The sequence below is a fragment of the Molothrus aeneus genome, chromosome 14 (assembly GCF_037042795.1).
Source record: "Molothrus aeneus isolate 106 chromosome 14, BPBGC_Maene_1.0, whole genome shotgun sequence".
Lineage (NCBI taxonomy): Eukaryota > Metazoa > Chordata > Aves > Passeriformes > Icteridae > Molothrus > Molothrus aeneus.
The window spans coordinates 5,124,447-5,150,700 of record NC_089659.1 but is presented as its reverse complement, the minus strand read 5'-3'; the positions used below and the strand labels follow the sequence as shown (position 1 = coordinate 5,150,700).

General features: G+C 49.7%; 1 protein-coding gene and 1 long non-coding RNA gene across 5 annotated transcripts; both read right to left on the bottom strand.

The window, feature by feature from the left end:
* Window positions 1–344: 344 nt before the first annotated feature.
* Window positions 345–3,111, bottom strand: LOC136562559 (uncharacterized). Its single transcript, XR_010784526.1, has 4 exons — window positions 2,807–3,111; window positions 1,622–1,685; window positions 649–824; window positions 345–548 (listed from the first exon to the last, which is right to left on the bottom strand). It is a non-coding gene; the product is annotated as an uncharacterized lncRNA (long non-coding RNA).
* Window positions 3,112–6,004: 2,893 nt separating this feature from the next.
* LOC136562720 (UAP56-interacting factor-like) lies at window positions 6,005–18,068 on the bottom strand. Of its 4 annotated transcripts, none has more exons than XM_066559705.1 (9): window positions 17,946–18,068; window positions 15,529–15,672; window positions 11,684–11,826; window positions 10,268–10,392; window positions 9,324–9,408; window positions 8,855–8,898; window positions 8,699–8,773; window positions 7,936–8,047; window positions 6,005–7,178 (listed from the first exon to the last, which is right to left on the bottom strand). In XM_066559705.1, exons 1-9 carry the CDS (start codon window positions 18,025–18,027, stop codon window positions 7,083–7,085), a joined length of 906 nt encoding a protein of 301 aa, XP_066415802.1. In that variant the 5' UTR covers window positions 18,028–18,068; the 3' UTR covers window positions 6,005–7,082. The 4 variants fall into 4 exon arrangements, with proteins under 4 accessions (XP_066415802.1, XP_066415803.1, XP_066415799.1 ...); XM_066559706.1 differs by having other exon boundaries at window positions 9,324–9,405; XM_066559702.1 differs by having other exon boundaries at window positions 6,005–8,047.
* Between the last annotated feature and the right edge of the window lie 8,186 nt (window positions 18,069–26,254).

The following is a 26,254-nucleotide window of genomic DNA, read 5'->3' as shown; positions in this document are numbered from 1 at the left end:
GCCCTATGATTCAAGTTTTTGGCCGAAGTGGGAGGGGATAAAGGCACGGGTTGTGTCGGCCACTGGCCGCACTTTTCCCTTGCATGGAACAGTTGGGGCTGCCCCAAGCCCCTTCTGCCTTCCTCCAGCACCAGGGGCATTTTTCACCACCCAGAGTTTGTAAACAAGAAACAGATGCACTCGAGAAGGCGTCAAGGGCCTCCTTCCAGCCTGGCTCTGCAGATGCTGAGGCTGCTCTGGGCTCTGCCAGTGCTCAGCTCTGGGCATGGCTGAGCTCACTCTCCCCTCACATTGCTCAGGTCAGCTGAATTGCAGGGTGATAAGGAAGGGATACTTCAAGGGACTTAAGGTTTAACAGAGTTTTTATTCAAAAAACACGAGGGTAAAAATTCAACCTGAATATACAACAGAAGAAAGGACAGTTTAACCAAGTTGCCACCAGCAACTTTGCTTTGACCAGCAAGGAGTGCAGTGCAGACAAACTCCAGACAAAGCGTCCAAGGCAAAGTTGAGAACAGCAATCAAAATCAAAAGAGTATGAAAGAGTACTAGAAGAGAAAGAGCAGACAGGCAGTTCATTTAAGAGGCTGTCTCTTCTCCAAGGCATAAAAACAACACATCTGAGCACAAAGCCATTCCTGTTCTCACCATCTCTTTCGAAGGACCATCATGTCCAAGCCATGGGCAGCACAAGCAGAAGCCCTCACCTCACAGCTGACAGCTGCCATCCCTCCTTCAGCCAGACATGTCTGTCTAACAACATCCTGTGAAGTTCCTCCATCCATGGACTCCATCACCAACCAGAGATCTTCATCAACAGGTAGCTGAAAGAAGAAGCCAATGGCATGGGGAAAAATGTGCACAGCTAAATTACCTTATGGAAAAGACTGCAGGGGAGTTTTGCTTCCAGGTCACTTGTAAATGAACACAGAGTAAAATGGAGAGACATTCCTGTAGCTACACTGTCCTTGGACTCTGGACGGTCTAAAGGAGAAGGAGATGTGAAAAAGGAGATGCCTTTCATGGCAAGCACGTGAAAAATATGGTTTAGGAGCAGCCAAGATCAGTCTGGAACCGCAACACTTGCCACCAGCTGGTTCACCACCTTAACTCAGCAATTCCACCAGTAACTCAAGTTATCCATGGGAGGAGGCTGTGCAGCACTTAGCACAAAAGTGGTCAACTGTCAGGAAAACCTTGCTAAAAGAGCCTTCAGAAACAGGCAAGGCAGTTGAAAAATGGGCAAAATAGGTGTTTCTGGGAACAAGAATCTCATCTTCCTAGCATCCACAACAAAGGAAAAGAGGAGAAGAGTAGGGGAGAAGGTAGGCTGGGGCCAGGGCTGAGGAGGGAGCAAGGGAACAGTGGCAGGCCCCAGCAGCAGCAGCCCAGCCATGATGCAGTTAGGTTTTATAGTTAGTTTTTATACACCCCTGGCTCCTCCCAAAGTCTGCCCATGGACAGGAGACCATTGGTCTGACCCAAACTTTTGTGGCCACCCATTGTGGAGACCATCACCATGCATTTAGCTGCTGCATTAACATTTTTAGAGATTAAGACCACACCAGCATATCCTGCTCTGAAAGGTATCACTGCCAAGAAGTCACTGACTTGAACTTACCCTTGGCCAACTGGCTCAACTTCAGTGTGTTTCTTGGCAGGCTCCCCCAGGCTCACAGTGTTTCCTGAAAAAAACAACAGGAAAGGTGGTCACTCCAAGATAGAGACCCCACCTTGCAGGAGAGCCAAAATGCAGCTCCATGCTCTGGGTGGGCAAGAGCAATAAAGGACTCTGTGACATTCAGCTGCAGAGGAACACTGAGCACAGCTGATGCTCAGACACACACACCTCACACCCTGCTCTGGCAGACATGACAGAGAGCAGATGTGCTCAGCTGCACCAGGCACCTCTCTCCTCTCCCCTCTGGCTGTGGGGCTGTGCTGCTGTCAGAACGCTCAGCCCATGATGCTCAACAGAGGGAGGGTCACTGTCCTCTTCCCAAACAGTTCATGGTGCTCTTCCCACACAGGGAGATGCTGTCCCTCCCCTTCCCCCATGGTGTGATGTTCACTGTGCTCTTCCCACGCCACTGGGTGTTTCCCATCCCAGTCCCATGCCGCTGGCTGTCTGCCCTCCTCTTCCCACATTGTGAGATCTTTGTTCTCCTTCTTCCTGCAATAAGGATGTTCCCACTCCTCATCCCACTCTGCAAGACATTCCCTGTCCTCGATCCACACTGCTGGAGCTTTGCTGTCATCTTCCAGAATGGTGGGAAATTCACCAACATCTTCAAGAACCGTGGAAAGTTCACCATCATCTCTGAGAACAGAATGAAGTTCACTTTGTTCTTCCTCTCCAGACTTCTTGTCTTTCTGCTCTTTAACCTCCTCTTTGGAGACAGACAGAGCTAGAGGAGCCCCTGATGCAGCTTCTGTGCTTTGTGGACAGACAGTAGCGTGAGGGACAGGAAGTTGTATCACATTTATGGCCTTATTAATCCGCAGCTACACATCCAGCTGCACTAAGGAGAAATGGCATTCTGGGGTGTTCAAAGTAACAGTGGGCTAAAGTAGACATTGCCACTTATGCTTGTGAATTAGATACTCCACCATGGCTAAAAGCAGCACGCAACTTTCTGTCTGCAAAATCCTTCCCGTAGCTGTTTAAAAGCTCTTCAAAAAAAAAAGAAGAAAACAGCCGGGGATCCCTCAGCTTCAGCTGCTGCAAAGGCACTGACAGGAACTTTCGGTCAGCCCACCAGACTAGCACTCGGCTGCAACACACCAAAGGTTCCTTTCCACTCACCAAAGGAGGAGCTTCTCCGTAGCCACGCCTGAGGTGCCCTGCAATGCGAGAGGGAAAATTAACCAGATGCTATCAGGAAAATAAAACTGTCAGTGCTGGAAAATCCCACGCAACAAGGCAGCCCCGAGAGAGCGTTCTGCTTTCACAATATCACTCCAGGAGTCCTTTCTGTGAAACCCCGGTGCCTGCACGGAGAGCCCCCCAAACACGGAGCCTCTCCGCTGTCCCCCGCTGCCCTTTGCCAGCGGGATGCCCGCTCCTCACCCACAGCGGCCGCTCCCGTGTCACCCCCTCGGCTGCGTCCCCAGCCCTGCCCCGCCACCGCGGGGATCCCCCCGCTGCATCCCCGCACCCGGGCCCCGCACCCGCCACCGCCCGGCCCCAGCGGCCGCCACGGCGGCTCCGCGCCCCCCGCCCTCCGCGCCGGGCCCCAGTGCGGCCCGGACGAGAAGGAGAGAGTCAGGTGCGCGGGGATGCCGAGCCCCGCCGCTCCGCTCCCGGCCGCCGTCCCGCTGCCGCTGCCGTTGTTGCCGCCGCCGCCCCCCTGCCCGGCCGCCATCTTGACCGGCCCCTCCACAACAACGGCCGCGGCCGCTGCGCAGGCGCCGCGGGGCCCGCAGGGGGCGCCGCGGGACGGGGCGGGGCCTCGCGGCGGCCCTCGACCGTGCCAACCAATCCGCGGCGGCGGCGGCACCGAGGGGCGGGGCTTCGTGAGGGGGCGGGCGGCTGTGAGCCCGAGGGCTCGTGTGCCGCTAGGGGGCGCTGCCGGGGCTGAGAGAGAGGGGTCGGAGCGGGACCGGGAGCGGGACCGGGAGCGGGACCGGGAGCGGGACCGGGAGCGGGACCGGGAGCGGGACCGGGAGCGGGACCGGGATCTTCCTGGCAACGGAGGCATTCCGGGAGCAGGACGAGATCGGGAGCCCGGTTCTTCCAAAAATGGCTCTGGAGCTGTGATGAGGAAATGCTAATGAAAGCCTCGTAGACCCACATTGTAAAGCAATTGTCATATGTTTGATGAGCAAAATCTGCTTTTAAGCCTTGAACCTCAGGAAGATCCTTGAATTCTTGAATTGGTTTGGGTTGTTTTTTTGTTTATTTTTGCATGCATATGTCATGCCTAATTGGGGGATCTAAGGGAAATTCCCTCTCCAGGGGGTATGGAAGAGACTGGCCTTCAGCCAGCAACGTCACTGACAGACAGCTGAGCCACTCTTGATCACTAAGGGCCAGAGCTGAAATCCCATGTGGCTGATGTCTGGGTGACATTCAGCAGAACCCCTGAGCCAGGATCCCTGAGCAGGTCCTGAACAGTGCAGGGTTCAGTGCAGAGCTCTGTGGCTTTGGGGATCTCCCTGTCCTGGCACACAGATTGCCCTTCCAGCCAGGAGCTCTGTGTGCAAAAGGCAGCTGTGGGGGGAAAGGGTCCCATTGTCACCTGCAAACAGTGTGGCTGTCTGCCTCCTCTGCCCTCAGCTCTGGGTGCTCATGGGGGCTGTGGCATTCAAGCTTTCAGATGAATATCTGCCAATCAGTCTGGCTGGGCCACAGCTTCTGCTCCTGCCCTGAAAAAAACAATCATTCCCTGGATTCCCTACAAGAAAATCAGGCCAACCTGTATAAACACTGCTGAGTGCTGCCCTTGGTTGAGGTTCCAGCCAGAGGGGGTGGAGGGTGAATAAACCCAGACTTGTTTGGGCCAAGTGTGTAGGATGATTTTGTCTGCAGACATGGAGCAGGAGGCACAGTGGCTCTGCAGCTGGCAAGAGTAAAATAGTGTATGGGCCCCTTGGAATAACAGATAAATAGAAAGCAAAAAACAATACTGGATGAATCCTCCACCAAGTTCTCTGAAACACAATGATACAAGTGGCTAAAGACACGGGTCAGTGGTACTGCGGGTTCAGTGCAGTGACCAAGCAGGGCCACAGGCCTATGCTGGTCTCCTCCCTGCCCTCCTGGGATGCACGGTGGGCGCTCCCTTCTAACCCTGTGCAGGTGCTTCTTTTAAAGTTCTCAGTCACCACTGGAGATGTTTCTCTGGAGGTGGTGTTGCCTGGCTGACAGAGAGCAGAAGATTTCCAGGTAACAGAGCTGCCCTGGTCACAGAGCGGCCCTGGCCTGTGCACCCATCCTGGCTGGGAGCTCAGCCAAAAGCAGCTGCTGCCAGTCCCCAGGTGGGGAACTGCTGGGCCACAGCACAGGACAGTGCACAGGAACTGAAATGTCAGATGAGCACAGGCCATGTGTACCCCAGCCAGGGCTCAGGAAGCAGCGGAACTGTGTCACACAAATACCCCTGGGCACCAGCTCACCCTGTGCACAACAGCAGGGATAACTCTGTTAGGGACAGTCATTCTGTGGGTTTAGCACTGTGGCACAATGGGGTATTCTATGCCTGTTGGGCTGAGCTCACACTGTGCCCTCTCCCAGTATGTTTTTTGTGTGATGCTTATGCATTTTGGCTGCTTGTGAATGCAGTGCAAAGCCTGTTTTATCTCCTGCTACATAAAAAATCACACAGCACTGCAAGGGAATCAAGCTAGGAAAGCAGGTTTTATCACCTAAGCCCTCAATATAAATTTAAAGAGTGGTTAAAAGATTATAAGGTACAGATTGCTAAAAAACATTTCTTTGGAGAATAGAATCAGGGTGCGATCTGAACACCAAAACAATGTTTCCCACTCAGCTTTGTTTTTTCAGGACTGAATGGCTCCATCCCTTTCCAACCTGGCTGAAGTAGTGCTCAGGTTTTCCCACTGAATCTGCCACCTTCTGTCCATATTTATAGCCAGGAGGCAACTGGAATCAGAGATCCTGCCACTTGTGACTGTGTTTCTTGTTCAACTTTTTAATTTCCGTGACATACAGATTATTTGCAGGAAGGGGTGATGTCTCCTCCAGAGTTCATTAACCTGGGTGTTGGGGTCCATTTGTTTAATTTTGAACACACAATTTTGAGTAGCCAGGACTGCTCGGATAATTTTGCCAGTAACATTCAAGGCATAAGAGATCACAGCAAAGATTTTACAAAATTACCTATTGAAAACCTCACACTGCTTTGGAGCCAGCTTTTAAAGCAGTAAAGTGCCTGCAGGTGGGCAGCAATGGGGACCAGTTTCCCCCAAAGCACCAGTGTCACACAGAAGCTGAACTTGCACCAAAGAGCTGGTGAAGGAAAGGAAATGACCAGAGGTGACATTGACAAGTTAAGTTTTTTATTCAGTGCACTGGACTCATACATCACTGCTTCATCAACTAAAACATTTCACACATTCCTATAAAACCAATGCCAAGTCCAGTCTCTTAAAGATGCTTGGTGTAAAACATAAAGCAGTCTATCAAATATTTCCTGTTATAAGTATAGCTCAGAGCCCAGTAACAGGCTGTGTCCAGCATGTTCAGTGCTGGGTTCCACAGTGGATGGAGGATGGAGGAGTTACTCAGGGTTGATGCAGGGCTTCATTGAGAAATGTCTAAACCCAGCTCATTAACATCTCACCCAATGTTTATCAGAGTGCTGCTGCTGGTTTGATTATGCTGCTGCTTTGAGTATGGGTGGAGCTGCAACTACAAAAACCCTAATGCAGAACTACTCAGCACTGGAAAAAAAATGTGATCTGGGCTGGGGCAGCCTGTCTTGCTCCGTGCTGAGGACAGTGACTCCAGCAGCACGGCATGGCACGTCTCACCCCGTCCCTGCAGCAGCAGTCAGAACAGCACAGCAACCCACAGAGAAATGCAAGGTGCTCAGGCCTGACTGGCAGGGCAAAGCAACAGGTTTTCAGGGTGGAGGGGTCTTACACTGCAAACCTCTGGGCAGGGATGCCTGCAAGCACAAGTTGGGCAGCTGGGTGGATGCTGGTGATTGTGGCCAGCTGCAGCATCCCCACTTTGCTCTGTCTCCCATGTGGGCAGGCACATGATGCTCAAAGCCTCCCACCCCCAGACAATGTAGGGAAGGCTCTGTGGTCTACCCTGGTCAGCACAGGGTGCCCTGGCAGGGGGACAGGGCTGGGGCCAGCCCTACAGCTTCCCAGCAGAGCTCTCCCAGCAAATCCATCTCCGCTCATCCCCCTCCCTGCCCATGTCCCACCTGCCCTGTGCTCTGACCCAAACGCTCATCCTGCCTGATCCCTGCCCTCAATCACTCATTCACTCTGTGTGGAAGGAAGGAGACAGCACATTGCCAAACCAGCTATCTCAAAGGGAATCTAAGGACTTTTATTGAGGAGGGAGCCTGGAGTGTCCCAGGCAGCCCCTGTGCCGAGCACGTGTCCTAAGGCATGGTGACCGTCCGCCGGGCGCTCCTGGCCGCTGTAAAGCGCCTCTTATTCCTCAGACCAGAGAACCTCTCATCCAGCGTCAGGCTGGTCTGCAGGGGAAAGCGAGAGCGAGTCAGTCCCCTGTCCTGTGGCAAAGCACAGCCAAACTCGTAGCAGGGGTATTGATTAGAGCCCATCAGTCAGGCTGGTGATTCACAGCTGGTTAGTCAATTAAACCACTCAGCACACAGAGACAGGGAGCTCGACAGACTGTGTGCGGCTGGAAAACCTCCAAGCAGCTCCCAGCCCCAGGACACAGGGCATCCTCGGCAAGAACAGGAGCAAGCAGATGGCATTTGAGCACAAGGCATCGGGTAAAACCAAACCGTCCACACAAGAAACGCCGGCAATGAAGAAGGTGGAGCAGGATTTCTCAGCTGCCCCAGGGCTCTTGGACCATACTTCAGTGTAAAATGTGACACCAAGAAGGGCACCAAAGCAAAGAGCGAGCAAAGCCCAGAAGTGCCATGTGTCTCTGAGGAATGGGAAGCACTGACAGTGAAACAGTCCCCTCTGGCCAGGACTACTCATCAGCAGGACCTCCCTGCTCCAAGCAAGCACATGGACAGGCCAAGACAGGCCATCAGAGTGGGGAAAACTGGGCTGAGTCTGTAGTTGCTGAACAGTCTTCTCAAGTGCCTTCAGTTTTGTGAGCAACCTGGCCAACACAGCTACGGGACTTTCCTCCCAGGTTGTGTTAGATAAACCCAGCTGGCAGCCCCAGAAACCTGAGTGTGACGTTAAGAGCTCAGTGGCAGGGCTGCTGCAGGGAGCCAGGTGCCTCCTGTGCCGTCGACAATCCTCTACCTGGTTGGCCATGGCGCGGAAGTTGAACCTCAGCAGCACCCCCCTGGGCTGGGGCTTGGCCACCCGTGCTGGGGCCCTCTGGCTTCGCAGGAATGGGCGCTTGGATCCAGGCCTGGGGAAAGCACAGAGCTGCAGTCACTCAGGATGCTGAGGCAGCACTTCCCATCCTCTCAAACCAGCACGGAGTAAAGGACACACCCACACACTGCACCCGTCCCATGGCATGTGTGGCCCCTGGCAGAGCCAGGAGAGCAGCCGTGCAGGCAGAGTTCAGCACTGGGGACTGTCACATCCAGGCCATTGAGGGGTGCTCTCTGCACCCAGGACATGCACAGTGCCCTCACCCACCCTTCCCTCTGCCCCCAGCTGGGTGCCAGGTCCTGCAGCTGCCCCTTTCCAGCCTCTGAGCTCCTCTTACACAGCGAGCACAGGGTGTCCCTTTGGGGCACACAGTTTCTCCCAATACCCCACAGCCAGCACAACCAGCCTGCCACCTCTTCCCACAAAGGTGCTTCCATTTCTCCTCATTCTGCATAACAAATGAGGGCTCGGTAATTACAGATTACCATGTAATTACAGGTAAATACACGGGATTTCGATCTCCTTCTGATATGCTGGGAAAGGACTCAGACATTTGCTAACCATTTTGGGTCTGAACCATTCACTGCACACTCATTACAGAAGTGAAGCTGCAATAATGCTAAAGGGATTTGAAATGGCTTTTGTAGGGCTCCCACCCTAACAAATCACCTCATTTACTTACAGGCTGGGCTGGCCCGCCTGGGGATTAAGCACAGAAACCGTCAGAATTGCTCCCGGGCTGGGTTTCACTTGCCACCTGCCGAGACAGGGAGATTTATCCAGCTTCAAGCCTGAAAGAGCACTGTCTATTTGCATTGAGTCTTTGTTCCCCAATTACCTTCTCATCCTTGGCGGTTTCCCCTCTCCTTGAGAATCCATCTGCTGTAAAATATATTTTAAAACAATTACTTCAAAGAATTAGCTCTCAGAAACAGTGACTCCTTTTCCAGGATTTTGTTTGGTGTATCTGAAGAGCTCCTTCCTTGTGAGTTGTCAAGAAACGTGCTAATCTGGGGTTTCCCACTGGCACAGTGATGTGTATGGGGTGGCTTTACCTTGCCCTGCTTCTGCTGCTCTATAAACTGCAAGGTTTATTTTTATCACCCTCCCAGGATTTATTTCCCAGCTGCCAGAATACCAAGCTGCATTAAAAACTGCCTGCAAATACCTTCCTACCAATGCATGCAGTGTTCAGGTTTTCCCCCTCTCTCCCCACCATTACTTTAGGAAGCACAGCTACAACTGGGCTGGTAAAATGGGAAGGTTTGTCACTAGCAGGCTGCAGAGGAAATGTCTCAAGCACTGACCCATCTCTGGAAGCGAGCTTTGGAGAACCACTGCTGCATCCGCTTCTGCTGGAACGCTGCTCCTCTGTTCAGCAGGAAAGGCCTGCTAAAGGACAGAGACAAGAGGTGAGGATCATCCCAGGTACCTCTAACACTTAATGCCAAAATACCTAACCCAAGCTGGTCTAAAAAAGCAGTGTAAGAAGCAAATGAGGCTGTGTGTTACCAAGCCCAACAGGTTTTTCTGCCAGCAAAGGATTTCAGAGGAACTTGATTTTCTGCTCAAATGAGGCAACAGTTTGTGTGTTCTGAGCTTTGCTCATTAAAAGCAAAAAACATAGGAGGAAAATCATAGAAAAAAATCAGGTCAGAAAGGACCTCTTAATGTTATTCAGTCCCTGTTCTGCTCAGAGCAGATGAAGGATTGCAAGGAGCTTCCTTTTGAGCTCAGAGAACATAATGATCTCGATGAGACAGTGCCCAGCACCTGGCACACTGCCTTCCTCACAGCTCCTGGGGCACAGTCTGCTCCTGCAGCCCCTCACTGGGACACACTCCCTGTCTGCCCATCCCTTATGGCTGGAATCTGTATTTCCTGCCTGTATGAAAATAAATGCTATTTCACCCTTCAAAAGTTTCCCAAAGCGATGAAGTTTATTAAAAATACAAAGGTCACATTTTCTGTGCTTCCTGAAATAAAATCACAGATTAATATAGGCATTATTAACTATGAGCACGAGGTTGTTTTCTTTCCAGGTGCCTTCCTAAGATACCCAGGGGTATTTTTCTGGTGCTGCACATGCACATGGCTGTAGCCACACCCAGCTGGCACATACAGAGAGAGAAATCCCATGCACAGGTAAAAAAAATCCCATGATTTGTAAAAAAAAAAAAAAAAATCCCACAAGTTGCACAGGTAAAAACCACTGAAAACCAAAATAACCCAGAGTTCCCAAAGATTTTACCTCCTCCCTGGGGCACGGATGCTGGCAGCATCTGCTCTGAATCTCTTGGGGCTTGGAGATGGCTGTGGCTGTTCCTCCTGCTGCCCACCACTGCTTTTGGCAAAAGCATTGCTCTTCTTGGTGCCCTGAAAGAGCAGGGAGACCTCAGCAGTTGTCACCTGCAGCACAATCTTGGTACAAGAACAGGGGGTGAGGGCAGGGACAGCACACAAGGGGCTGCTCTCTGCTGATAACAATCAATGAGGGGGGTGCCTCGCTTCCTGCACATGGAACTACAGGTGCCAGGGAGAATGTTTCATTCTAATTGTAATTCTAATTCATTTCATTCTAATGCTGCAGAAACCAAAGAAGAAAACAAAGATCAGTCCATGCAGAGCAAGTCTCACAGAAGCTGTGCATTACAGCCCTGCTCAAGTTTCCTTTTGGTCATCAGCTCTTTCTTGTCTGGAAGGGGCATTGCCTGGACCATGCCCTGATGCATGGAGCACACCAGAAGAGCCTCAGCAGGGTCTGTCCTGCAGTTCCAACACACACTGCCCCAGGCTCCAGCCTGGTGACTTCTGTGGGACAACCACCATCATGTTAGTACCAACTAACTGAGGTCTATTTCCATAGTCTTCCCCCTTGATTTATTCCTGCAAAGTGGAAGCTACTGTAGAATTCTGCCTCCTAGCAACTGCTTATTACTCTCTGTAAATACCAGCCACACTCAATATCTGAGTCATCCTGGTCTTTCTTTTCAGGAATAACCTCACTCCTTGCACATGCATGCTCAGTTTAGGGCTTTCTTATTTATACCCTACAACACATTCAGTAAATGTGCCATCCTGTTCAGCACTTGGATTTTTTTAAAAAGCTCACTGAACATCTATGACCTCCTAACTGAGTGGATTTTCATCAGTGCAGGAAAACCCAGCTGCCTCTCACACTATCTGTCACAGTACTGGGAATCAGCATCTCTGGTGGAAAGTGGATCTCTGAACCAGTCACCTGACAAGTCACCAAGTCCTTTGACTTCACAGGAACTTGGAAAATGCTCTGGGTGGAGAACAAATAACAAAGAATCTCAACACACCTCCTCTAAATGATAATAGTAAGATGAGATGCCATGGAATTAATTTTAATGGAAATATTTTTAAACCTTTTCATATCAATTTTAAAAAATCTTTTTTAGCAAAACCCATGGGAACTGATCAGTAAAATTATGCTAAGTCAGAAGCTTTATAAAACTAACTGTAAAATTGCTATTCCATATTCATGTATGTCTGTACTCACCTATGCATACAAATGCTGTGCACAGGCATTAAAAGATGATGGTTTTTATGCAGATTGTTCTTTGGGGTGTTCCAGGATCACAAAATTGAGCAGATTTCTACATGACATTAGGGAAAAGCCAGACCTTCCTCATTGCCCTACCTCCTGAGCTGAGTCCTGGCGGTTCAAAGGGCTCACTCCTTGGAATGCAGCAGCTGCTCTTCTCTTGCCCCCAGGCACAGCATTCCTGAACTGTCTCCGACTGAACTGCTGCTGTCCAAAGCCTCTTCTGAAACGCTGAGGTCCTAAAAACAAAGCCCTCTTACTTTAGCATCATTCAAAATTCAGTTTATGACTACAGTTTTGTGAATAGATTACAAGGTTAACTTAATGTGAAACAGGAATATCTACACAAATAGTGGTGCAAAAGCCACGCTGATTCATATTAAATAATTAATTTTTCCAATGTCTCTCTAGCACTCTTTTTGTATATAGGACTGCCATACACATTACTTGATGTGAAAGAACACAGAAGAGAAAAGCCTTTCACAATTCTGATTCCTCATAAAGACAGGAACACCCACATCAGGAGACCTGTCAATCTGTTGTCAGAGCTCACACTGCTATGAATTAACTATGAAACAGAAAAAGCATTTAGATACAGATATACACAACTTGAGCATCCCAAAGCCAACCCCACAGCAGCTCTGAGGGCCCACATCATAGTATAATTTTTATTTTTGTGTGTGTGTATACATATATATATATATATGTTTGTTTGTTTGTTTTCTTTTAGCTTGACACACCATAGTTTCTCCTATTGAAGTGGAAGTGTCCTGCTGCTCTTCCATGATCCACACACACCCACTGTACGTTCTGCATTTAACTTCTCCCCTAAGCCTGCTGATGATTTTGAAGAGTGCTGAAGTGCTGAGCGACAGGAAAGCCCTGTCAGACTGAGGCACAGTGCTTCCAAACCTAATTACTCCACATAATAAAATTCTGTAGTCATAATGAGACAGCAAGTCTCTGAGTCACTGTGTGAGCTGCCACAGGCACAACAACAACAATCACAAAGCCTCAGCTGGAATGCCAGGATGGAATTTATTTCTGTTACCTCACAAACCAGCAGATCCCTGAAGCAACACCTAAGCAGAGCCACTTGGGCACAGGCAGCAGCACCATTCAGCTTGGCCCAGTGCTGGACACTCACCAGGCTGCCCTTCACACCAGTTTATCAAGGGCTTGCCTGCACAGGGTCACCACCATGCTGTGCTCTGATCTCTGTATCAAGGCAGGGAGCTCAAGCATGTCCAGAAAGGTGCCCCAAGTCTACCAAACACCTCCATTACCTATAACCAGATGTTCTACTTCTCAGTGCACACAGAGGGTAAACAGCAGATGTGTGTTTTCCTTCACTGCTGCTTCACACTTTGCTATCCCCAGCTGCAAGGTCACTGAAGCTCCTCTGTTTTCAGCCCATTCCCCCCAACAGCTGCTGTACCAGTGAGGTGTGCCCACACCTTGGGGTGAATAAATCAGGCACAAAGCTGTGTGGAGTGCACTCAAACCCTGGATCTCACTGACACAAACCACAGAGCAGTGAGGTGCATATATTGATCTTACATCAACTGCTACAGTGACAGCAATTTATACTGCCTTGGAGCAACTGCAAATGAAGTGTTCTGAGGCAGCAGTGGCATGGCTGTGAGGGGCCACCAGTGCCACCATGAATGAGGGCTGCAGCCTCAGGGTGTAACACCAGCCAGCACCAGCCTGAGCTGCTCACACTGGAACGTGCTTCAAGATGATTTGAGCTGCTCTGGCTCTAAACAGAAGGGCACCAGGACAGGCCCTTGGGAAGCAGACCCCAAACACCATGCTGGGGTGCTTTGTGCCCCACGGCCAGAGGTGCTGGCTGGGAACATGCACAGAAGCACAACACAGTTCACGAGCTCTGGGGCCAGCTGTTATTTCCTTTGCAGACAATGCCCTCTCATTGCAGGAGTGCAGGTCTGTAAATGTTCCTCTCGTGACAAACATTCAGTTTTGGCCAACTGTTTCTTTTTGACCACGTGCAGATTTGATGTAGTCAATGTCCCTTTGATTTTTTCTCCTTCTTCTATTCTCCCAGTCTGTTTTGCCCTGCCTTGTTTCTCTTCAGCCCCCACCCTGGGCCTGTCCCTGTCTCTTGCCTGTTGGCTGGGCTGCTCTCCTCCTGGACACCCAGCCTTGCTGCACAGCTCTCCTACACCCTGGAGAGGACAAGAGGCTGAGATCAGCTGCCTTTCCTGGATCCTCATCAGGGCAATGGCAGGGACTGCTGCAGAAGGCAGCCCTGACTAGAAAATCGTGTCCCTGTCAGTCTGCTCCTATTAGAGAGCCTGTGCTCAGCAGTGCACTCAGTAACACATGACAGAGCCATCAGCCTCCAAGGGGGACCCCATCACACCAGCTGGGGACCAAGGCCTCGCTCTGTCATCTGTGTCCTGAAGTGTGACACATGGGAGGCTTCATGTCTGCAAAAGGTCTGGCAGATATTTAATAATGTAAGAACATTTCAATAAAACCCCACAGTGTCAGCAGCTGGGGAACAACCCCCCCCACACACCTCCCATGTTTGGGTGTGTGCTCAGAGCCTAGCTCTGAGCACACCTGGGATGGCCAAAAGGCACCTCTGCTCAGCCAGTCCAGTCTGGGCACAAGTTCCCATGTCTGACAGACTCTTTTTTCCAAGGAGATTTGAAATTCAAATTTCTTGTCATTAAAAATCATCTTTCCCCCACTAGGGAGAAGGTTTAAGCCATATTCCAAGAGGGATTAACAGCACTTTGCTTGCTGGTTTAATCAGCATAATACCCTTCCCCCTCCTCTGTCATTACAGTGCTGGGCTCCTCAGATCATCATTTTGATAATGGTTATCACATCTCAGCCCAGAAAGGACTGCATTTCAGCAGGGACCAAAGTGAATCGAGCCCCTGATGAATTATGGGCTAAATTCCCAGTCATGCTGAGCTTCCCCAAATTGCTACTGACAATCAGCACCACACAGCATGGCAGGTCTCTGCACTTGGCAGGGCTGAATTCAGACTCCCTGAAAACCTATGAAATACTAAAACTAGCAGAAATAATTATATAAATTAACAGAAAAGCTCTCCCTTCTAAGAAATAGGGAAAAAATATTTTATTGGATTTGCCTCTGGGTGCAGTAATTGCTGGAGTGCGGGAGAATATCAAAGCCTGTGGGTTCTGATAGAAAAATCAATTTGCTAAGGGCATTTATCACCATTATGATTTGAACTAGAACAATCCTCAGTAAGGCACTGTGTGGTGGTCACCAAGAACACAAAGGTGGGAGGCAGAGCAGAGACAAGTAGGACTGCCCCCAGTGATCCCACTGTCCAGATGTGTGATTGGCACTCCAATATAAGACTGAAAAGGTATTTCTGAAAAATATCACTAAAATCATCAGAGAGTGACTTAGCACTAATTAAAAAAAAAAGTTCGTAGAGATGTCATTTCATGAAGCAGACAACTTTGGTTTGTAGGTAAAAGCCAGTGGAACAAAACAAAGGCATGATCACTCAGTATTATAAAAAAAACCTCACCATAAAAATAGCATGCTTGGCAAAAGTGACAATTTAGCCTCAATAACTGAGCTATCAAATACAGTTACTGAGGGGGTAATTTTGATAATTTAAGTCTGCTCTGGGAAAATGAGGATTAGGAAGAGGCATAATTAAAATATGCAAAGCCAAGGGGAATAGAGAATAGATATTAAGTCACTTTAAATTAGTAATTCATGAGAGTAGAAGGGAGAGAAATGGATGAATTATGCTCTGAAAGGGCCCTGATATTCCATTGTTATGGGGAGAAAAGCTAATCAGGGCCTGAGCACATCTTATGCGCACACAGAAATTGGATAGGAGAAGGATTTAAGAGCTGGATTTTGCTAAAAATGCCTTTCCCAGCCTGGCCAGCCTCTGCTGCCTCAAGTGCCCATCTACCTTGCAAATTCCTCTGCTTCCAGGCTCGGTATCGGGGCCGCCCATAGCCGGAGGCTGAGCTCCTGTTCTTGACCTGCTGCCTTCTGCTGTCGCCCACGGCGCTGGCATCTGGCTGCTCTTTCCTGTGCCGCTTTATGATGTCATCTGGAATGAAATGAGGAGAAATCCATGGAAACTGCACTTTCCACCAACAGCCATTCCCTCTTTGGGTGCCCGGAATTGTCCGCGGTAAACACGGAGCTCGCTGCTCTGTGAGCTCCGCTGGGCAGACAATGAAAGATTAAGCTTAGCTTAGAAAGTATAGGATCAATTTACTGGGCTCCTGCAGGCTGGAGATTAGAGTGCAGCAAATGATTTACAAATGTGCCACCATCCAGCACGTCCCCACCATGGCAGGACAGAGATTTCAGACCCCATCCACCGAGGGATCTGATCCTGCAGGCTTTCCAAAAGCCTAAAGGAAGAGGTTTCTGCAGGGGCACCAGGAGCTCAGTGCTGGGCAGAGAACTTTTCAGAGAAGGTCTGACTTGAATTGCTGTAGGAAAGGTGGCCAAAGGGGGGAGGATGTGACAGATGTTGAGCTACTTGGATCATGCACAAAGTAGTGCCAGGTGCAGAGCTCTATCAAGAAACACCTCAGGCCCCTCCATTCTCAATCAGCTGGTCTGCAATCAACGGGATCTTCTTAACTCAAGCTCTTCTGATGAAGAGGAATGGCAAGGCAAAGGGATGCCTCTTCAATAATTCATATTTTCCAACATTTTTTTCTTTTAACCTCAAATCTTCCAGAAAATACTTTGCAAATAATAAAGGCACATCTGTGAAGCTGCAGGCAGAATGTTTTAACTTGAATGAATTAGCAAGAAATGAAGTGTCCAAAACACGCCCTTTCCCAGGCAGTGGCTACTCCAGCTCCTTAATGTATCACTGGAGTCAAAGGACAGAAGTACCATCAGCTTTTAGTGGGTGCTTACCATGAATTATCAGACCTCCAGCACTGCTCCTTTGTCATCTCCTATCAAGAAACTCCTGTGTCCAAATGAATACAAAGCCCAAGGAAAAGAAACTAGAGCAGATTTAAGAATAGGCTGCTTTTGTGATTTCTCTTTCAAGTCTGCCAGGAAAAGAATAGGCTGGGGAGATGCTGGGCCATGTTCTTGGGATGAATTTGCTAATGGTCTCAGCTAAATGTGCCTTTGGGGCACGTGCGATTTGGAGCACAGGATGCTTTGAAGCGTTTTGAAAGCATCCCTGCACACTCTGCAGGGAGGTGACCACACTCATCCAAGGGTGGGCTGTCCACAGTATGAGGAAATGAGAGGGGCTGAATGCTCAGGTGCCTGATCTGTCACCTTTCAGTGTCTTTTCTGTTTGGGTATGAGTTGTTACCCTGCCTTTTGTGCCCAAAAACATGATGGGGTTAACAGAGCGAGGTAATGGACTACTACACAAGGCTGCAAGGGGATCCTGAGAGCTCATTTCTGGTACATCTATGCCCTCGAGGCAGAATTAGATCTATCAGGACAGCTTTAAAGCAACTCCTGCAGTTTTTTTTGACTGCTAACTCATGTAAGGCACAAATGGATCTGAAAGCATAGAAAAACCACCTGATGGAAAAAGTTCTTCACCAGGGGCCTCTTGTTTTCCAATTTTCTCTTCTACCCTGAGTAAGTATTCTGGATGGAATATGGAGTTGGACCACAGGAGGTCTGACTCAGAAAAGCACTAAGGGAGAGCAAAGGGAGCATCACACATCAGCAAACAGAAATAGTGTGCAACACTATGTGAGAAAAATAAATCAAAAATGAGGGATCCACTGTGGCTATAGCTCCTCATAGAAACATTGAAATAAGGGTGCATAAGCCAAGGGATCAGTTTGAGTTTGCAGTGGAAAATGTTCGTCGTTCCTAACAAATGACTCTTCGCTGGGAAGAAATGACACAAGGTTTCAATTAGGAAGCTGACCCAGTAACAAAAGGTGCTGGTGGACTTTCCTTTCCCAGCAGAAACACCAACACGATAATCCACCAAGATCTCTCATCCATGCGTCAGAATCCAGGCCTGGGGAGTTCATGGCAGGGCGGCTGTCGGTTGTTTATGCTCAGTCCACATTCCCCGTGCCAGAGGAATGGCGAGCATGGCAGCAAGCTGCTATAAATAGCACAGCAAGGCCATGGCCCCCCTTCCCTGTCAGCGGGGCTGCTCTGCCCGAGCCCCCCGTGCCGCTGTCCCGTGAGCCCCGGGCTGCTGCCAGCCCAGCCCAGCTCCGAGCCCGGGCCCGCACACGGCCCCTCCGCCCGAGCCGCCACCGGGACAGGGACACCCGCACGGCGGGGCCACCTGCGGCCCGAGCCCGGCCCGAGCCCCCGCACACAGCCACCCCGGCTCCCCGCCCGCACGGAGGGCCCCGCACCTACCCAGGGACATGTCGATCTCCTCGGCGCCCGGCTGCGGCCCCGCCGCGGGGCCCGGTGCGGGCTGCGGCCCCGCCGCCTCCATGGGCCCGGAGCGCTGTGCGCTCACTGCGCCTGCCCGGAATGTGCCGGCCCCGGCCCGCCCCGGCCGCCCCGGGCCTCGCCCCGGCCCCGCCGGGCCCCGCTCGGCTGTCCCTGCCCTCGCCCCACTGCCCTGTCCCCGCCCTGCTGTCCCGGCCCCCGTGCCCCACTGCCCTGTCCCCGCCCGGCTGTCCCGGCCCCCGTGCGCCGCCTGCGGCCAGCGCCCTGGCTGCCTGCCCTCCGCACCCTCCCCGGCGATCCCTTCCATCAGCAACTCCCCTCCATCTCTCTGCCTCAAGCACCATGCCCCAGCCGCTGGGCAGACACTTCTCCGCTTTTCCCCACGAATCCTCCTCCCCCGGGGTTTATGCCGGCAGCAGATGCATCTTAACAACCCGGCAGTCAGTTCTGAGCCATGTGAACTATGGAATGACCTTGCTTCCTTCTGAAGACCAGAAAAACAAGCAATTCTACGAACAGAGATACTCATATTCGTACATGAAGTCTGTTCTCATTTGTGAGTGCCCGGAGGAGGAAGCACCCATTTGGGACTGGTCTCGGGGCAGCATCCCCATCAAACACAGAACTCAGATTCTTCAGGGATCTTTCAGTCTCTGTAACATTGGTTATGGCACCAAAGCTATTCTACAGTTTGCATACAAAATGCGAGCTAAACAATCTTCCTCTACTTTAAAAGACAGGTGAAGAAATAAAAAAGAGATAGGAGAACAATATCTCCCAAACGACTGCCATGCATCAAGTGAGGAGCATGCTTTCCCCTGAAGTTTCCATGAGATAAATGCTGTGAAATAAACTCTCTCACCATGTACATAATAGGGGCCACATAAACAGTGAATAGCATCTGCATGTTCTGTGTTTTCAATACAGTGTTTTTTTCCACCTTGCACTTCAAATGGAAGAGAAATGTCTAGAAGCAGATCAATCAGGGCAAGAATTGCCTCCTGGTATGTGTACAGCTCTTGGAAAGATCAAGTGCTTCTAAAAGTATTGGTTTAGGGAGTTCTTTCATGAAAGAAAACAATGGAACAGTGCTGAGGGAGCAGCAAACAACCTTTGCTTTATTTTGCAGTGACGCTGCAGAACGACCATGGAAGCAGACTGGTGTGAGATGTGAGGAACTGGGGTTGATACCATGTTTGCAATGTTCTGTGGTACACAAGGTGTGCTGGGGTTCTGCTGTTCTCTGGGGAACCTGGCTCTAATGCTGCTCTAGTCCAAGAGAATTCCTCCAAAGAGAACCCTTGAGATTTCCTAGCAATTTAGCCAGAGTATCCAGAGAAGCTGTGGCTGCTGGGAAAGGACTGGAAGTATCCATATAAGCCCCCAGCTTTTAGTGATGTACTGGGAGAGGAGGTTTACAGCTCTATCATTTCCTAGCACCCAAGGAGGGTGCAGGACAGGGCTCTGGGCAGTGTCCTGCAAAGCAGCAGCTGTCCAGAGACACGAGGGAAGGGCTGCAGCAGGGCTCTGCAGTCTCCTCAGGTACAGGCTGAATGACCCAGGTTTTCACACAGGGCAGCAGCTGGAGTTGGTCATTCTGTGATGTCAGTGTCCTGAAAGCTTTCCTGGCTTTCTTGGACACTTGTATCTTCAGAAACTCTGGAAGCAACAGCTGAGAGATTTCCAGCAGCGTTTCTATTTGATCACATTTAGTGAAACAAACATTTGGGACCAAAGAAGACAAAGGCAGAGTTTAGAAATGGCAATTCTAAAATATTCAAAGGACATTTTTTCATGAAACTACAACACAGCTTTTGCAGCAAATTCCACTTCACCAGCTGAGAGGTTTAATTAACTGCTTTCCTTCAAGTGCGTAGCATTAAAGGCAGAGATAAAACCTTTCCAAGCCATATTTCTTCATCTGGGAAGTATGAGCTGATATGTGCTCTTATCTCTCAACTGCCAGTCTGTGACCTCTTAACATCTTGGCAAGTGTCCCATTTGCTTAGTATGTCTGAGCACTGCCATCACCTCAGTCCTGAGCAATTTCTCACGTCAACAGTGGAGGTGACACGTGCTGGAGCTGGTGAAAAGGCCTCAAGAGCCAGAGCCTCCTCTGAAGCACAATCCCCCTGCCCTGGAGAGGACTGCAGGTGTCTGGCAGACAGACTTTACTCTGCATCCTCAAAAAGGAATGTCAGGAATGTGACTTTCACAACTAAAAAGGGAGATAAATAAATGAACAATGAAAAAAAGAAACTAAGGGGGGGGAGTATTTATGTCATGCTTTCTTCTAGAAGTGTTTTGTGTTGTGTTTTGTGTTGACTCACTGATACTGGGTCACCAAACCATCAAGCTGAGCCCTCAAAGAGCACTGGGGCACCTCTGCCAAGGGCACCAGGTATTCCTTCCCCGTGACAGGCACAGGCAGGACTAACTTGTTCCAAAAGAGCAAGTGTTACTTTGGGGCACTGGGCCTTTCAATTTATCAGATGCTCTGCTTGTCATACAATGAAACCCCAAGGAGCCCTAGAAGGCTTTTAGTTAAAACTAAACAAAAAAAAAAAAAACTCAGTGGGAGAAAGGAACACATGCCAGGAGTCAAACACTTGTATTATCTGAAATGTGTTCTTGGTCTCTAAGTAGATTTAGGAATCTTCTGCATGTTAAATTACTTATCATGATTTATTGTTGTAACAAATCTTACACTGTGATCTCAAAATTAACACTGGCCACTTTGTCTTTTACTCCCAGGGGCACCTCATATCACAGTTACTTAATACAAAATTGCAAAATATGTGACTGTTCACTTTCATTAAATGGACCTAAAACTACATGACTCAATTGTTGATAAATGTTTAAGTTTTTTTCTTGGGAACTAAGCCCAGCTGGCTGTAGGAATACATGTCAAGGTAAGGCTTGGAATCTGCATGCACACATTTTTTATCTGAGGGTGTGGAAACTTTCCAGCCTCTCCCAGAATTTCTCAAAGCATAAACAATCACTTAATTCAATGGACCAAAACTCTGATCACTTTTGTGACACTGTATTTTGCCCACAAGGGAGATGTTTAGGCCTTTTAATTTATGAGAACCCCAGGACCATCATTCTCAGCTCTTCACAAGGAACACTGGTAGGAGTAGAGCTACAATAGCTTGCTCCAAAACTGGTGAACCACCATTAGAAAGAGCTTATGTTCTATTGTTAGATGCTGAACATGGCCTTTCAACCATATGTTACCACTTGAAAATCATCTTCTTGATGGAAGAAAACAAAACACTTCTTCAGACTCTTGGAAGAAAATTCTAGTTATACCACTATTTCTTTATTTTGGCCATGCCCAGAATGAACTACATTGATGATGATAATTCAGTTTTTATGCAGAATGTATGCACTGTAAGCCACAAAGTGGCTGAGGTACACACATCACTGAGCTATGCTCAGGGAAAACAAGATCAATCACATATAATGACAAAATCCTTGCTTTGCTTCTTACAAATTTAGCAGATGCAGCCTGCATAGAGCAAAACTGAGTTTTTTAGAGAGGGGTTGTTGGCTTTTTCTCCCCCACTCTCTCTGTATATGTATTGAAATTGTCATCTCAGTCTGGCACATGCAAAACCACTGCTACAACACCCATAAGCTGTACCTCTGGACTATGCAGAGGTATATCACCCCACAGTGATCCCATAAAAAAGCTCATGAACAGGATGACAGGGAGCTGGAAGCTTCAGTGCAATCTGTGACCAGCCAAGCAACATTCCAGTAAATGGAGATCCACAGCTACACCACCCTTGGCTGTGCTGCTTGTTGTCATGTAGGAGAAGTTTCAGTTTATGCTGCTTTTAAGGATCTCTCAATGTTAAAGTAAACCTTCACTGAGAGGGCTACGTTTCTAATCTCTCCAAGAAACAAGCAAGACAAGTGTGCTACTGCAGAGCAAACAAGTTATTCAAAATAGAATAAAAGGACAAATCCTGCTTGAAATCACACCAAAATGCTCAGTGAAGAACAAAGGCCTCTGCAGCACTACAAAAAGATATTTGCAGTGCATGTAGCTGGAATAGGTGAGGATTGAAATGATGCCTTTAAGGAGAGATGCTGCCCTCCCCACTGCCTTCAGAACTGTTTCCTCGTGCTCAATGAAGCATTGCTAGCTGTGCAATGAATCAGATGCTCCCAATGGGAAAGGTATCAGGAATATTCTCATTAATGGATCTGCTCTCTCATTGTGGTCTGTACAAAAAGACTTAAGGAACAGATATTGCTTGCCAAGGCAGCTAGACAGAATCCTGCCTGCTTCTTTTCTATTCAAGCATCAGATGCTGGAGTATTGTGAGCTATTTCTAGCTCTTTAAAATGGTGTTTCAGATAAATGACTGCCCTTTAGCAGAGATAGAGTGGCATTTGCCTTTTGATCTAAGAAGGAATATATGTACAATTTGCTTGCTTCACTTTCAAAATGGGCCAGATGGTGCCATTTTAGTGTGAATCTTGAATCCAGGTATTTGGAGATTATTTTAACTGCCTGTGGGAAGCTGTGCACACCTGCAGGTCTTGAAGTAGAAAAGCAATATCCATGACACATAGAGCATGTGCTGATAAGATAAGTAAACACAAAGGATTTGAAGAGACATCAAGGAGATCTCACCAGGATCATGGAGTGTTGAAGGAACAGTGACTGTTACCTCAGTGTCTCACCCATGGAAGAGTACTGAGTGTACTTATAAAGAAGCACAGCAAAAACAGTAGGAAAGCTCTTGTTTAATTGCTTAAAGCAAAAGGAAGTCACTAAAGGATGCAAAAAAGGTCTGTGCTGACATTTCAGGAGGATTTAATTTCTCTAAGCAAATGGCAATCCAGACTGACAAAGCCCTGCTCTTTGTCCACCTCAAGGACTTAACTCAGGAGCACTGCAAGCTTCAGGGGTGTCCCTGCTGTTGACAATCCCTGTTCTTGGCCAGAGGTGGCAGAGCTTGTGTGGCCTGGCAGAGGCCTGCCAGCCCTGTGGAGGTGTGGAGGGAGCATCACTCTGCACAATGCCCTGGGCAGCACCTCGGCCTGTCACTGTGCTTTGATGTCCTCCCCACAGGCCTGGCCTGCCCCGGGACAAGCCTGCAGCACACGCTGCAGGGTGACAAAGGTGAGCCAGGACTCCACTCCTGCTGTCCCTGCTGTCACAATCAATTTCACACCAATGCTACAGATAATCCTGTCTGGCTCTCTGCAGAAGGCAGTGCCCTGGGGAGCTCTGGGTCTGTGAGCCATGATGCTGAGCAGGACTGAGAGGAGGAGCAGCAGCAGGCAGAGCAGCAGGATGGGCACACAGCTCTCACTCCCTGGTTCTGAGCTGTGCCAAGGGCTGCCTCACTGCAAGAGTTGTGAGGAACCACATCTTGCATTCCATGTTGAAAGTTAGGTAGATCAAAGCCTGATCTAGATCTCGTTCCTTGAGGCATTAACATTACATTTGTTGAAGTCATATCTTAATGAGTTTTCATCTCATCTGGAGCAGATGTGGGTAACCACAAAGACTTTCAGAGTGGAAGCTCTTCATGGCAGTGTGGGATTTTCAGAAATTTTCAAACTCCTGAAACTCGATTCTGTCTGGCATGGCTGCAAGAAAATATGTTTGTCTTGTGAAGTCTCATGGCAACATCTGAGCATTTCTACTTCTTCCTCTACTCAGCTTCCATAATAAATAAGAAAATACAACAATCTCTGTTCTACAAGAGAAACTGAGGGATGGCACAGCTATGGCTTACTGCTCGTTGTGCCAGGAAGGTTGCTTTGGGAAGCCTTCTGCCACTAGACTACTAACTCTGGTTTTGCTTGTGAAATGACAAAAAAAAGGAGGGCATAGGAAAAAAAGAACTGTTGAAAGGCTGTGAAATTATAAATAAAAGTAATTAGACCTTAGCATTCCAGACATATGTTTTGGTTCTGCAGCTACTGGAGGTGATAAATGACCCCCACAGGTAAATCTGCTCTACCACAGGAATGTGCTGTCAGCTTTCAAGCTTTTGCCTGAGTCAGCAGCAATTTGCTCAAGACAGTTTGCAGATTGGGAATTTTTGGTGAACAGTTAGGAAAAGCCTCAGACATTGCTTCCAGCCTACAGCATAGGAAACTTCAGTTCCTTTGAAGATGTGAGATGTGAGACTGAGCAAGCTTGGCTTGCTTTTTGTATGAGCACCTGCAGGTACAGTGAGTATTCGGTTAAAGATAAAAAGGCCCCTAATGTGTGAGAACTCTGGTGACAAAAAAATGCTTTAAATCTTTGGTAATTTGTCAGACCTATTTCATACAAAGAGAGCTTAGCCTCTTTCTTTATCTAAGTTGGGCTCTAAAGAGGAAGAGGCTGAATGATGTGGCTGAGAGAGAGGACAACCAAACTGCACCTCTGAGCTGGCCCTGTGCCGTGCCACACGCTTTGGAAACTCAGAGCAACTATCTCTAACATTTAGTAGAATTTATGTGCTGGAGCTGGTCCTGGCTCCTGCTCTGATTCACTCTAGCCAGCTGCAGAGCCACTGTGCCTCCTGCTCCATGTCTGCAGACAAAATCATCCTACACACTTGGCCCAACACCAGTCTGGGTTTATTCACCCTCCACCCCCTCTGGCTGGAACCTCAACCAAGGGCAGCACTCAGCAGTGTTTATACAGGTTGGCCTGATTTTCTTGTAGGGAATCCAGGGAATGATTGTTTTTTTCAGGGCAGGAGCAGAAGCTGTGGCCCAGCCAGACTGATTGGCAGATATTCATCTGAAAGCTTGAATGCCACAGCCCCCATGAGCACCCAGAGCTGAGGGCAGAGGAGGCAGACAGCCACACTGTTTGCAGGTGACAATGGGACCCTTTCCCCCCACAGCTGCCTTTTGCACACAGAGCTCCTGGCTGGAAGGGCAATCTGTGTGCCAGGACAGGGAGATCCCCAAAGCCACAGAGCTCTGCACTGAACCCTGCACTGCTCAGGACCTGCTCAGGGATCCTGGCTCAGGGGTTCTGCTGAATGTCACCCAGACATCAGCCACATGGGATTTCAGCTCTGGCCCTTAGTGATCAATAATGGCTCAGCTGTCTGTCAGTGACGTTGCTGGCTGAAGGCCAGTCTCTTCCATACCCCCTGGAGAGGGAATTTCCCTTAGATCCCCCAATTAGGCATGACATATGCATGCAAAAATAAACAAAAACCAACCCAAACCAACTCAACCCAAACCTTCTTGAGGTTCAAGGCTTAAAAGCAGATTTTGCTCATCAAACATATGACAATTGCTTTACAATGTGGGTCTATGAGGCTTTCATTAGCATTTCCTCATCACAGATCCAGAGCCATTTTTGGAAGTCAAATATGCAGCACCTAGCAAGGACTGATTACATGGTAGGAGAGGTAATTATCCATGCATCCAGTATGCCAGCAGCTCTGTAGCACTTTATTCAGGTAACTGGGCCCTGGACCTTGCAAGGGGCTTCTGATTTATGTCTCCCCACTGCCCTTTCACATTCTGAGCTCGGTGCATTCGTGTCTGTGGGGCTTTTGTGAGCGTTCCTTCACCCATTTCAGGTGACGCTCGCTCGTTTTGCCTTTGTTCTGCCACAGACAATTCGTGGGTGATTTCTGCAGTCCGCGCCCGGCTCTGCCGGTGCCCGGCTTTGCGAGGCAGAGCCCACAGAGGCTCCGATGCTCCCGGCACAGGAGAGCTGCGGGCCTGAAGAGCGGCCGATGCTGTGCGGGGCCGGGGCAGCGGGACGGCACCGGCGAGCGGTGCCGGAGGGCAGTGGACAGAGCCGAGCGGGGCGTGAGGGCATCGGCAGAGCCGAGGCTAGCGAGCCGATGTTCCCCGTGTTCCTTCGGCTCCGAAGCTTCCCGCATCCGCGCCCTCTGGAACGGCGCCCACTGCGCCGGCTCCCGTCCCGGTTGCGGGATCCTCCCTGCCCATCTCGCCCTGCTCCCGGGATGCTTCAGTTGCCAAGAGGATCCCGGTCCCGCTCCCGGTCCCGCTCCCGGTCCCGCTCCCGGTCCCGCTCCCGGTCCCGCTCCGATCCCTCTCCCTCAGCCCCGGCAGCGCCCCCTAGCGGCACACGAGCCCTCGGGCTCACAACCGCCTGCCCCCTCACGAAGCCCCGCCCCTCGGTGCCGCCGCCGCCGCGGATTGGTTGGCACGGTCGAGGGCCGCCGCGAGGCCCCGCCCCGTCCCGCGGCGCCCCCTGCGGGCCCCGCGGCGCCTGCGCAGCGGCCGCGGCCGTTGTTGTGGAGGGGCCGGTCAAG

What these genes read in the sequence shown, in the direction of transcription:
- LOC136562720 (XM_066559702.1), bottom strand. Translation starts at nt 18,027, where the DNA reads ATGGAGGCGGCGGGGCCGCAGCCCGCACCGGGCCCCGCGGCGGGGCCG. An exon ending in GAAGCAGAGGAATTTGCAAG is followed by an intron (nt 11,827 to 15,528) that starts GTAGATGGGCAC and finishes CTTTGTTTTTAG; the next exon opens with GACCTCAGCGTTTCAGAAGA. An exon ending in GCCAGGACTCAGCTCAGGAG is followed by an intron (nt 10,393 to 11,683) that starts GTAGGGCAATGA and finishes CTGCTCTTTCAG; the next exon opens with GGCACCAAGAAGAGCAATGC.